This window comes from Monodon monoceros, unplaced genomic scaffold (genome assembly GCF_005190385.1).
Source record: "Monodon monoceros isolate NGI ecotype Baffin Bay Population unplaced genomic scaffold, NGI_Narwhal_1 Super_Scaffold_1, whole genome shotgun sequence".
Lineage (NCBI taxonomy): Eukaryota > Metazoa > Chordata > Mammalia > Artiodactyla > Monodontidae > Monodon > Monodon monoceros.
The window spans coordinates 60,734,490-60,746,955 of NW_021703765.1; the positions used below are offsets into that span (position 1 = coordinate 60,734,490).

General features: G+C 50.1%; 1 protein-coding gene across 4 annotated transcripts in view; it reads left to right on the top strand.

The window, feature by feature from the left end:
* Positions 1-64: 64 nt before the first annotated feature.
* Positions 65-12,466, top strand: part of LOC114894921 (protein HIRA) — a 74,375-nt gene continuing 61,973 nt past the window's right edge. For 2 of the 4 annotated variants that reach the window (XM_029222106.1, XM_029222096.1), the window contains exon 1: positions 65-190. In XM_029222106.1, the coding sequence (XP_029077939.1) occupies positions 154-190 (37 nt within the window). In that variant the 5' untranslated portion in view covers positions 65-153. The remainder of the gene's footprint in view (positions 191-12,466) is intronic. The other 2 variants (XM_029222124.1, XM_029222130.1) reach the window with 2 other exon arrangements.

The window sequence follows — 12,466 nt, forward strand, 5'->3', positions numbered from 1 at the left end:
CGCGGGCCGACGATGCCACGCTCTTCCGATCTATTGGACTCGGGTGGCGGCTGGAGGGCGGGCGGCGCGGGCGGCGGCGGCTCCATGGCCCGGGCGCGCTGAGGGACGCGGCTCTCGCCTCAGCCCGGCGGCGGCGGCGGCGGCGGCCGAACAATGAAGCTCCTGAAGCCGACCTGGGTCAACCACAATGGTGAGTGCGCGCGGGGGTCGCGGGGGGCCGAGCCTGGAGACGGGCCGTGGTCTGGAGCCAGGTGGGAGCCGCGCGCAGGCCTGCCCGCCTCGTCCGACGCCGAGTGCCCGGTGCCCGCGCCGCGGGGCTGGCGGTTGCGGACTTTGTCCTCGCGCGAGGAGACCGGGAGCCGGGCACGTGCTCGGCCACGTCCGCCCTCGCCCCGGCCCTTGCTCCAAGCCCTCGGCCGCCCGCCCGTGGTCCGGGCAGGGTTAGCTGCCCGGCCCGGGGAGCGGCCCTGGGCGCCGGCCGGGATGTGCCAGGACGGTCCAGTGTGTGAAACTGGAGCGGAGTGGCCTTTCAGTAGCGGGGTGTAGACCTGGAATGGGCACGTCCTGCCATGCCAGAGGGGCTGGATCTGGTGACAGTGCTTTAGGTGGGGGACCGTGATTCTGGGCTGAGATCCCCCAGCCCGAGGTATTACGTTCACACTGAGCTGGAGCATGAGGGCGACTCGGATGGGGCCCACGGGGCACAGGTGTGTGCTCGGAGAGGGCCTGCCTTAGCTCTGGGGCAGCGGCCCTAAAGCACACCCAGGGAGGGGACTCATCCAGTCCTCTGGTAGGGAAGAGACTCTGGTACAGAGAAGCGCGGTAACCAGAAGTTTTGCTGTTGTTCTACCTGGTTCGCACACTTGCTGCAGGAGTTGGCCTTCGCCCCCTAGAAAGGTGAGGGGAGCGAGCCCCCATCCCCTACTGGTAGCAGTGAGCCCAGGGAGCAATACTCCAGCTGAGGGCCCGCAACCTGGATGGCCCGACTGCTGGTAGGCAAAGAGTCACCCTGATTCTGTCTTGTTCCTCATTTCTACTTTGCTGTGCGACTAGAGGGAGCTAGTTTTCTTTTAGAACAAGTTGGGTAGATGCTTTTGCCTTTCTTAAGTGTGTTGCTTTTTAGTTTTGAACTTGATCTCAGGATGCTTGCTTTCTATTGCTGCAGCCTTTCCATTTTCTAGCAGGACATCCTTCTCGTTTTTCAGGGCCCGGGTGAGGTCCCCTTTTCCTTTTGTTACCATTCCTCTTGAGTTACTCCACTAGACGCGCTCTGTCCCTGTGGGTGTACATTCCTTGTGCCCCTAGGGCGCAGACTGCCTCGCTCCCCTCTGCATTCCCTGCCACACTCAGCAGTGCCTTTCACGTAGAGGGTCTGCGATAAACGTTGGCTGAGCAGGTAAGAGAGCTGAGGTTGCCATAACTTACTAAGACAGCTGGGTTGACAGTATGTGAAAGCAAAAGCAGTGAACTCTGGTTTCATTTCTCCTGTGTTGGTCTCCAAGCCCATTACCTGACGTGTAGTGTGAGATCTTTCCTTGGAGAACTGGGCAAATGTTCAGTAATTATAAATTATGATGCTTGTGAATCAGGAAGGGAAAAGTTTTTACTATGAGCTAGTTTGCTGTGCAAGTGAAGTCTGAAGGAATTTTCATTTTGACACTGCCTAGATGAGGTTGTGTGTATTGTGTACCCTTCTCCAGCCTTCCTTCTACCATGTAATTTATAACTTAGTGATAAGCTCCTTTGTAGGACACAAGTTTTATGCTGTGTAGGCACAAGTAAGTCAGGATACTTAAGCTGTTGTTTAGGCACAAACGAGGGAGAGTCTGCAGCCAGGCCGCAGCCAGTAGTCCCCGCCTGGCAGGGTGGGCTGAGCTGTGGGCCTGGGGCCTCTTGTTGCTGCAGCCTCTCCACTGTCCTCGAGTAGAACCTGATAGTATCTGCCCTGCCTTCTTTGTAGCGTGATTGTGGTGTTTGCTTGGGAAGGAAAACAAAGTGCTCCCCGAGATAATAGAAGAAATTGAGACTCTTTTAAACCTGTTCTTTGTCAGGTTTCCTTTCTTTTAAAATCTCCTGGAATCACCCGTCTCATTGAGTGTTCAGGACTGTCGGGTAAATTACTGCTCTCCTGAAGGACATACTGATGGTCTGGATCAGTACTGAGCTGTCCTTTAAAGACTGGTGAATAGGGGGAGCTGCTGGGGGCGAGCGCTGCTTAGCCAGGAGCCCAAGTGGTGGGTGGTGGCCAGTAAAGTCGAACGTGCTTTGGATTAAGGGACCCAAAAGACCGTGGTGGTTTGGAGAGAGCATCACTGCACTTTCTGGCTTCCTGACTCTGCATTCAGTCTCCTGACTGATTATGCAGCACGAACATACTTTTTCTGGGGTCTGAAAGCCTGAAGAAGGAGGGAGCAGAGAGCCCTGCGTTTTCCCTGAGGTGGCAGGATTCATCAAATAGTGTAAGCAGGCAAATTGAAAGCAGAGAGAGAAGTGTTTGTTGGGTGCAGGTGTGTTCTCAGTCTTCGTTTTCCTGGCTGATGATAGTAGTGAGACCTTTCCTCTAAGGGGTTTCTCAGTCTCAGCACTATTGACATTTTGGGCCACATAACTGTTGTGGAGACCAATCTGTGTTGTAGGATGTTAGCAGCATCCCTGGCCTCTGCCCTCCAGATGCCAGTAGCATCTTCACTCACACACACACACACAGAGTTGTGACAACAGAAACTGTCTCCAGACATTGCTCTCTGTTGGCCAGGTCACCCCCAGTTGAGAATCACTGTTCTAAGGTGATCGGTTAAATATTGAAGTCATGTCACAGTAATGAGCTTTGAGCATGGAATCAGACTGGATTCAAGATGTCATCATTTATTAGCTGTAGATTGTTGGGCTTGTGACCCCACTTTCTGGGCCTTGGTAAAGTTGAAGCTATGTGCCAGGCATTGTTCACACACACACATACACACACACACACACGCACACGTGTTTTACTCTGTGTTCTTGGATATGGCATTCCTTATGTATTTTATCTTAGGCTTGGCCAAAATAAGGTTTATTTCTAAGTTAGGTTATGACCATATATTTGTTAGAAACTGAAAGCAAATGGGTTTTTGGTTGTAGGAAAATGCAGTTTGTATGTTGAGAATCATTGAGATTCATGGTTCTTCCCATCGCAGGGCCTTTGTCCCTGAGAGTTTTTCTGGAATTCTTGTGGTGTTCATGCACAGCTCTTTAGTGAAGCCCATTCTAACCAGAAGGGCCAGGACTGAAAGGACACTCATTCTCCTTTGGTTTCTGGCAGTGTTGTAAAAAGGTGTATGGCAAATTTTCAATAATGGGATAATTTGTCAGTTAACTGCATTGCTTTATGGCATGTGTTTTTTCTCCTGTCCTATGATTGGATTCTTTTCCCTACCTCTTCTCATTCCACAAAGGATTTAAGACATTCTTCTGAGGCATGTCCTGCACCTGAGTGATAATGAATGTCAGTTTGAAGGGGAAACTCGAGGAAGGATGACCCAGTAATGAAGCTGGCCTGGGTGTGGAAAGGCTCTGCACAGCTGCTCTGAGAACAGGCCAGGAGGCATCCCGGTAGTGACGTTTTGTGACTGCCCTGGTCATTCAGGTAACCTGTGCAGTTGGCCCAGATCAGGGCTTCTCAAACAGGCCAGAGTCTGGAGACATTTTTGGTTTTCGCAGCTGGAGGGGGTGGAATGTGGGTGGAGGACAGGATGCCGCTGAACTAGAATGCTCTGCAGCCTCATGGATGCTCCTCTGCAACAGTCACCTGGCCCAACGTCCATAGCGCCGAGGCTGGGAAACTGCTCTAGGTGAGAGTACCTTTGTATCGTTATTTGGCCTTTTCATCCATCCGACTAGATTGTAAGCTTCTTGAGGACAAGGAATTTGCCTATTATTTTGGAGTCAGATAGTCCTGTTCTTGAGTCTCTGTGCTCTGCTGCTCACCAAAGTGTGTTACAGAAGGTTCTTTATGTCTCTTATCCTGGTCTGTTAAGTGAAGCGGGTAACAGCTGCTTTGGCTGCTGCCTGCTCACCTGCAAAGGCTCAGGAAATGCACACTCTCTTCACAGTGTCACACTGACTTAACACCTGAAGACAGTAAAGTGATTTTTAAAAATAACCAGAATACATCTGAAGAGGATTCGGAAGAAAACTGGGTGGGATTTTGCCTTAGATAATACACTTGTGGGATTTACACTGATTTATACACTGAACGTTGAACCCTTCTGGAGAGAAGTTCTGTGGGGATCAGAGGTAAAAAGACACTCCCTGTGCACGGAAAACTGTGCCAGGTGGGAGAGGGGAACAGACCACATTCTAGAATGCAGGGCAGAGGGTAGCCTGGGGAGGAGGGCGTGGTCTGTGGGTGCCCTTGGACTGGGTCTGGACCACAGGAGGACTGTGAGGCAGAGGAGGTGCCACTGCTGTGGGAGCATCAGGAGTGGAGGCCCAGGGAGGGCTGGCGTGTGGAGCATGTTAGCACAGGGACTGCGCAGGTGATGGCAGGTGGGGCTGCAGGGCAGAGCCATGAGCACCTGCCTAGAAGCTTGGACTCCTTCTGGGGGTTGCGAGAGGGGAGCATGGGGCGTTTCTGAGGAGGCTGGATGTGGTTGGAAGGCCCCAGAGGAGCTGGTAGGCATTCCCTGGGCCTAGGTGAGAGGTCCTGATGGAGGCAGGGAGGTCAGTGGTAGAGGTGCACACGGGGTAGAGGCAGGTAGCTGTGTAGATTGGAGACGCTCAGAGTTGATTTCTTTAGTATGCTGAGAACAGAGTAGAGTTGAGGGGCTAGGAAATGAGGTTTTCTTAAATATTTCTTTTAATTTAAGGAGTGGTTAAAAAGATGTTTTCACCTTATGAGTTGAATTGAAGTTACACAGCTGGGAGGGACCTCTGGGCAGTGCCTGGCCTTGGCCATTGAGGGGACCTGCTGCCTGCCTTGACCCCCCGTTTTCCCCAGAGGTACGAGGCTACCCTGTTCATCCAGGGTGTTTGCCTGTGGACTGCAGAGGTGTCTGGCTCATGAAACATGGGTCTGGAATGAGCCCTGGGGACCATACATTGATGCAAGCACATTTTATCCTGCCGAGACGAGCAGCAACACCTGGAGGCGGGAGCGGGCCATCGGTTCGTCCACGTCATTAAAGAGCAGGGAGGGCATGTCATGGACACTGGATGCCCACTCACTTCTTCCTTTCCATCAGAACCCCAGGGTTTTCCTCTTGTCTGCCCTCTTCTTCAGGGTCTTGATAGCCCTGAGCTGGAGTGTGGGTGAGTGCCCAGGCCTCGTTGGGGAACAGCCATGTGATGCCATTCTAGGCAGTAGGACTGGGAGGGGATGTCTGCTCAGGGTTTCTGGGGAATAATCAGGTAAGAAGAGATGCTTGAGAGGCCCATCTCTCTTCTCCTGGACTTCACTGCGTCTGTGTGTGGCAGCCAGCCTGTGACCCTGAGGACAGGGCTCGCACCGAGGATGACAGGAGGGAAAGGTGGAAGGAGTGGCTGCTTATGCTGCTATGAATGAACCTTGAAGTCAACCCTTCTCAGGACTTGTCACGTGACTTAGTAGGTTACCCTTGAAATTCTCTCTGACTTGCTGCAGAAAGAAAACATCCCTGACGGTACAGTTGGTAGATGGGAACTGAGACAGTAAGTTTCTGTAAGGAGAAAAGGAGATGCAGGAGGGGAGCTTACTGAGGTGACAGAGGGCAGGCCTCATAAACGAGAGTGGTAGGTGGGTGAGTGCGGGAGAAAGCCCTGGGGTAGGGGTAGGGTGGGAGGAGTTTAAATAAGGTTCTTTGGGGAAGCCTGAGTGAGAAGGTAACATGTGAGCAGAGACCTCGTTGCAGGAAGCAGGCGGTGAGCTGGATGTGTGCCCAAGGGTGTGTGTGCCCAAGACATACCTGGGGTGCTCTTGGACTCCCCACCTGCGGGGCGTGAGGGAAGCAGGGCTGGACAGGTAGGAGCTGGTCGGTAATGCAGGTACCACAGAAGCTGCAACTGGCCCTGCTGGGGGGCTGGCTGAGCCCTTCAGAGTTGTCCCGAATTGGGATGAAGGGCTCAGGCCTTTATACTCCCACATCCACAGTCATCAGGTGTAGGCTGTCCCTGCCAGGAGGCCTGATCTTGGTCAAAGCAGTTCTTCTGCTGAGGAGCTGTCACAGGCTGTAAACACTCCCACAGCTGGGGAGGTGGGGGGGCGTGTTTCAGTACTGGAGGGAGGGCACCTGGACAGAGCATCATGGCAACCTCCTAGGCCTGATGGAGGTGAGGAAGGCGGCCCTCTGTGGAAGGAGCATTTCAGGCAGCGAGAATGGCCAGAGCAAGCTTGCCTGGTGGGTCTGAGGAAGAGCAAGGATGTGGGAGCAACACTGGGAGGCATGAGCAGCAGGAGGTGAGGCCAAGTGAGCAGTGGACTGGCTGGAGGACCCACACGCACGGGCCCTCCATGCGGCTCGAGTAGAGGAGTCCCACACCTGGCGTGCTCTCAGATCTTGCTGGCCACTGCACTGGGACTCGGCCGGGCAGTGGGCATGGGGGCAAGGGCGGGAGCTGGAGGACCTGGGAAGAGGCTGTGGCAGTGATCCAGAGGTGGCCAGGGCAGTGGTGGTGCAGTGAGTGTGTGTGTGGTGGTGGGGGGTATACATAAACACATACACGCATGTTGGTGTTGAAGTGTAATTTACATAGTGAAATGCACAGACATGGTGAGTTTTGACAAACAGGTACACTGTAACCTGTTCCCCACTCAAGATACAGAATGTTTGCACCTCCCCAGAAAATTAGAGTTACAGTAGTGAATGTAGTCATCAGGTCAAATGTGGGGTGTGAGATAGGGGGGGAAGGGGAGCCCGTGGAATCAGTAAGACTGTGAAGGAGCAGATGGGGAGGAGGAGCCAGGTTCAGTGACGCGGGGTGACAAGCCCGGCCCCGCGAGAGGCCTTCCTGAAGCGCCTGTATGCTGAGGGGCCTCAGCCTCCTCCTCCTGAAGCACCAGGGCTCTGAGCTGGAGCTGCTATTGAGGAACAGGACGGCTGCTTTGTTTTTGGCTGTGTCCATTGCCAATCTGATTGCTCTAGGGTACGTTAATGGTGTGTGAGGATCTGGATAATGGAGCACTTTGTGACTTTATGCTTGTAATGTGGAAAATGTAAAGTAATTTTTCTTATAAAAGTAATGCCTGTTCAATTTAGAAAAAGAAAATACAAAAAGGAGAACACATTGTTAAAACTTTTTAATATGGTCTTTCAGACCATTTGGAAAAAATAACTGGGTAACAGTGCTTTTTGAAAACACATTTTGTTTAGTGTGTATACCACATTATAAAGGTACCTGGGTTGTTCAAGATCTTAGCCAAATGCCCGATATCATAATAAATCCAGTGTTTTTATTGAGTAGCCTCCCTTCAGACAGCTGAAGTGTTACCATGCATTTTCCACTTAAATGATATTGTAGGGTTGTTATTTTTTTTCTTTTTTTAATTGACGTACATTAATTAGTTTCAGGTGTACAACATAATGATTCAATATTTGTTCATACTGCAAAATGATCACCGCAATAAGTGAACATCTGTCACCTCACATAGTTAAAGAATTATTTTTTCCTGATGAGAACTTTTAAGATTTATTCTCTTAGCAACTTTCAAATATGCAATACAGTATTATTAACTACAGTGTTATTTTCTTAGTTGTGATTGTTGTTAAACACACTTTCTCCTCTATGGGAAAGTTCTTTTTTTTTTAATTTTTTTTTTATTTTTGGCTGTGTTGGGTCTTCGTTGCTGCGCGTGGGCTCTCTCTAGTTGCTGCGAGCAGGGGCTGCTCTTCGTTGTGGTGCGCGAGCGTCTCATTGCGGTGGCTTCTCTTTTTTGCGGAGCACGGGCTCTAGGCGCGCGGGCTTAGTTGCTCCATGGCATGTGGGATCTTCCCGGACCAGGGCTCGAACCTGTGTCCCCTGCATTGGCAGGCGGATTCTTAACCACTCCACCACCAGGGAAGCCTGGAAAGTTGTTCTTAACTGCTCTTAATTCTCTAATGGATCTAGATAAGGAGGGATGACTCCATTTATAGAAATTCATCTTGCAGATACCTTTTAAGGAATATCTCTGTTCTGTAAAATTAGAGGAGAAAAGAGTATGAAGAAACACCAAAGCTTTTTTTGTGTGTGTGAGTGTGTGATACGCGGGCCTCTCAGTGTTGTGGCCTCTCCCGTTGCGGAGCACAGGCTCCGGACGCGCAGGCTCAGCGGACATGGCTCACGGGCCCAGCCGCTCCGGGGCATGTGGGATCTTCCTGGACCGGGGCACGAACCCGTGCCCACTGCATCGGCAGGCGGACTCTCAACCACTGCGCCACCAGGGAAGCCCCAAAGCCTTCTTGACTGTGTGTTGGCAAATGCTGCAGGAGACGTGGGGAGGTCTGTAAATGATATACCTGCACTTTCTTCAACTCTAGTTCATGGCCCGCCCTCCCCCCTCCGCCCCCCGCAAAAAAAAAAACCACCCAACCCAACAACGGTTGCTCCAGCTTCCTTCCTGTGCTGTGTTTTGAATGTCTCAGGCACCTGACACCTGAGGTGTCCCTGCAGTTGTGCTGACTTAGGGAGACCAAGAAGTTGTGGTTGAAGCGGTGGAGGTCCTAGCTGCAGACGGCTCTGTGCAGCCAGGGCTCTGCTTCCCCTGCCCACCTTCCCAGGATTGGGATGCTAGTGACATGGAATGTGTGTTAGAACTGGGGGCCTCTGCCCAGCCTTTCACAACATCAAGTGTTTATGGAGTGCCTACTGTGTGTTGCTGCCCTGGGGAGACCCCGTGACTAAGCAGACAAAAGTGACTCAGCTCTCGGGCTTTACGTTCCGGTGGGCAGAGTAGACAGACGTGCAATAAAGGAAACGACACCTACAGTACGTGGGAAAGTAGATCAGTGTTAGGGGGGTTGTTGTGCCAAGCTGGGTGGTCAGGGGAGGCCTCAGTGCAGGGAATGGAGGCAGGAGGGAAAGAGCCAGGGTGGGCGCTGGGTGGGAGTGGAGAGGAAGCGGGCGCTGGACTACCAGTGGGGGCAGGGGCTGGTCTGGAGTTGAGGCCGGAGAAGTCGCGAGTCGTGTGGCTATTGTGAGGCCTTGACCGAGATGGCAGGTTTGGGCGGGAAGACCAGGAGCTGCTTGTGGCGATGTGAGGGCTAGAGGCCTGGCAGGCGGGCAGCTGGACAGAGGGGTTTCCTGCCCCGCAGAGAGCAGAGAGCTCAGGTGCAGGGTTCCCTCCAGAGAGATTGCTGGTTGTGGGACGTGCGCACTGTCACCTGCACGAGAAAAGCATCCGCTTCATGATGACAGCCACTGGTGTTTTGATGTTTACCTTTATCAGACACAGACATATATGCAGTTTTTAGAAAACAGGCTTCATGTGTACATATGCGCATTTATTCCTTATTGAGGTGGTTGTAGATTCCCACGCAGCTGAGATCCTCTGTACACTTTGCCCAGTTTCTCCCAGGGGTGACGTTTGGCAAAGCTGCAGTCTGATGTCACGATGATGTTGACAGACCCCACCTGCCTCACTCAGAGCCCACTCTTAGTTGTAGCGTTCATCTGTGTGGGGTGGCTGCTGAGTCCCACACAGCTTTGCACCTGTGAGGGTTCATGTAAACACAGCAGTCAAGACCAAATGGTTCGAACACCTTTACAACCATACCCACCTCCCTCCCACGCCCCTCCAGCTTGTATACATATTTATGGTTTGCTTTGGTTTTGGTTAGCATTTTTTTAAGTTGTGACAAAGTAAACCATAACATAAAATTTACCGTCTTAACCATCTTTTAAGTGTATAATTCAGTAGTGTTCTGTATGTTCACATTGTCGTGCAGCCAATCTCCACACACCTGTTCATCATGCAAAACTGAAACTCTGTCCCCATTAAGCAGTAACTCCCCAGTTCCCCCTCCCCCAGCCCCTGGCACCACCATCTACTTCCTGTCTCTATGAATTTGACTCCTCTAGGGACTTCATATAAGTGGAATCATACAGTATTTGTGCTTCTGTGACTGGCTTATGCAAATTAACATAATGTCTTCACAGTTCATCCATGTTGTAGCTTGTATCAGAATTTCTTTCCTTTTTATTGCTGAATAATATTCCATTGTGTGGACGTACCACATTTTATTTATCCATCATCCATCGATGGACATGAGGTTACTTCCACCTCTTAGCTGTTGTGAATAAAGCTGCTATGAATGTGGGTGTACAAATATCTCTTCAAGACCCTGCTTTCAATTCCTTTGGGTGTAAACCCAGAAGTGGAATTGCTGGATCACAGGTAATTTTATTTTTAATTTTTTGAGGAACTGCCATACTGGTTTCCACAGCAGCTGCACCATTTTTCATTCCCACCAGCAGAGTACAGAGTTCCAATTTCTCCACATACCCACCAGCACTTGTTATTTTTACTTTACTTTACTTTTTTTGTTTTTTTGTATTGAGTTTTAGGAGTTCTCTATATATTCTGGACATTAATTCCTTATCTGATATGTAATTTGCCAGTATTTTCTGTGGGTTGCGTTTCTATCCTGTTGATAGTATCCTTTGATGGGCAAAAGTTTTCAAGAAATCCAGTTTGTCTATTTTTTCTCTTAATGCCTGTGCCTTTGTTATCATATCTAAAAAAATCATTGCCAAATCCAATGTTATGAAGCTTTTTCCCTATGTTTTGTTCTAAGAATTTTTATAGTGTTAGGTTCAACCTTTGGGTCTTTGATCCATTTTGAGTTAATTTTTGTAGATGGTGTTAGGTAAGGATCCAGTCTCATTCTTCTGCATGTGGATATTCAGTTTTCCTTGAACCACTTGTTGAAGAGACTGTCCTTTGCTGTATTGAATGGCCTTGGCAGCCTTTTTGAAAATCTGTATTCTGTTTCATTGGTCTGTGTGTCTTCATGCCAGTAACACACTCTTTTGATTACTATAACTTTGTAGTAAATTTTTTTTTTTTTTTTTTTTGCGGTACACAGGCCTCTCACTGTTGTGGCCTCTCCTGTTGCGGAGCACAGGCTCCGGACGCGCAGGCTCAGTGGCCATGGCTCACGGGCCCAGCCGCTCCGCAGCATGTGGGATCTTCCTGGACCCGGGCACGAACCCGTGTCCCCTGCATCGGCAGGCGGACTCTCAACCACTGCACCATCAGGGAAGCCCCGTAGTAAATTTTGAAATCAGCCAAGTGTAAGACCTCCCACTTTGTTCTTTTTCAGAATTTGTTTGGCTATTTGGAGTCCCTTGAGATTCCATATGAATTTTAGGATGGGTTTTTCTGTTTTTGCCCCCCCCCAAAAAAAAGTCATTGCAGTTCTGACAGGGATTGCATTAAATCTGTACAGCTTTGGATGTTACTGACATCTTAACAATATTAAGTCTTCGATTCATGAAGATGGGCTGTTTTTCCATTTATTTGTGTTTCTGTTGGTTGTCTCGGCACTGTTTTCTAGTTTTCACGCACAAGTCTTTGACCTTTGTTAAGTTTACTTCTAAGTATTTTTTTCTTTTTGATTCTATTTTAAATAGAATTGTTTTGTTTCTTTTGGATTTTCACTGTTAATGTGTAGAAATGCAGCTGATGTTTGTTGATTTTGTATCCTTCAGCTCTACTAAGTTTATTTTGTGGAATCTTTAGGGTTTTTTACAATAAGATCATGTCTTTTGCACCCACCTTATATTTTTTAATATTGTTTTGTAACTTCTTTTTCACTTAATAAATGTTTCAAACATTTTCCCATGTTTCACGTTTAATTACAAATTTACCAAAATTTGTTAGAACCAAGTATTATTGGGTCATATGGGCACAGCACACAGTGAATGGAGGCCTCGCCCTCCCCAAACTCCTTGCCAGCACGATGCACTAAGGGACTTCCAGTCAGTTCTGCCCCGTGAGCCGTCAGAGTGTAAAGGCCAGAGGCCCTCTGGCTGCATAGCAGGCAGCTGGCCTGTCTGCCCTCCGTGCTTCCTCCCACTTCTCCCCGCCAGCACTCCGCTCCTCTGGGAAGCTCCCTGAAGCCAGGAAGGAGGATTCTATCAGAGCGCCCTGGCTAAAACCCAGCTTCTGTAACTCACTCTTTTCTGCCCGATGACGAGCATCTGTACTGCAGTCCTCAGATCAGCACACACAGACAGGAGAGTGTGGAAGCGGGGAGCTCTGTGTGCGCTGAGGAAGGGTCCCCAAAGGTGTCAAGGAGGGGCCACCTGGAAGCAGAGCTGAGGAGAATGGGTTGGTGGGTGTCGGGGGAGAGAGTGCTGGGTGCTGACAGCTCTAAGGGTCCAGGGAGTGTGTTAATTTAACTTTTGTCTCTGTCTCTGTACAAAGAAGAGCTGAACACTGGAGGGGGTTGGGAGCTCATCTTTGTCCTTGTGCTGGGCCACATGGAAAGTTCTCGAACTAGTCCAGCCACAGCATCCCTTCCCTCAGCTCCAC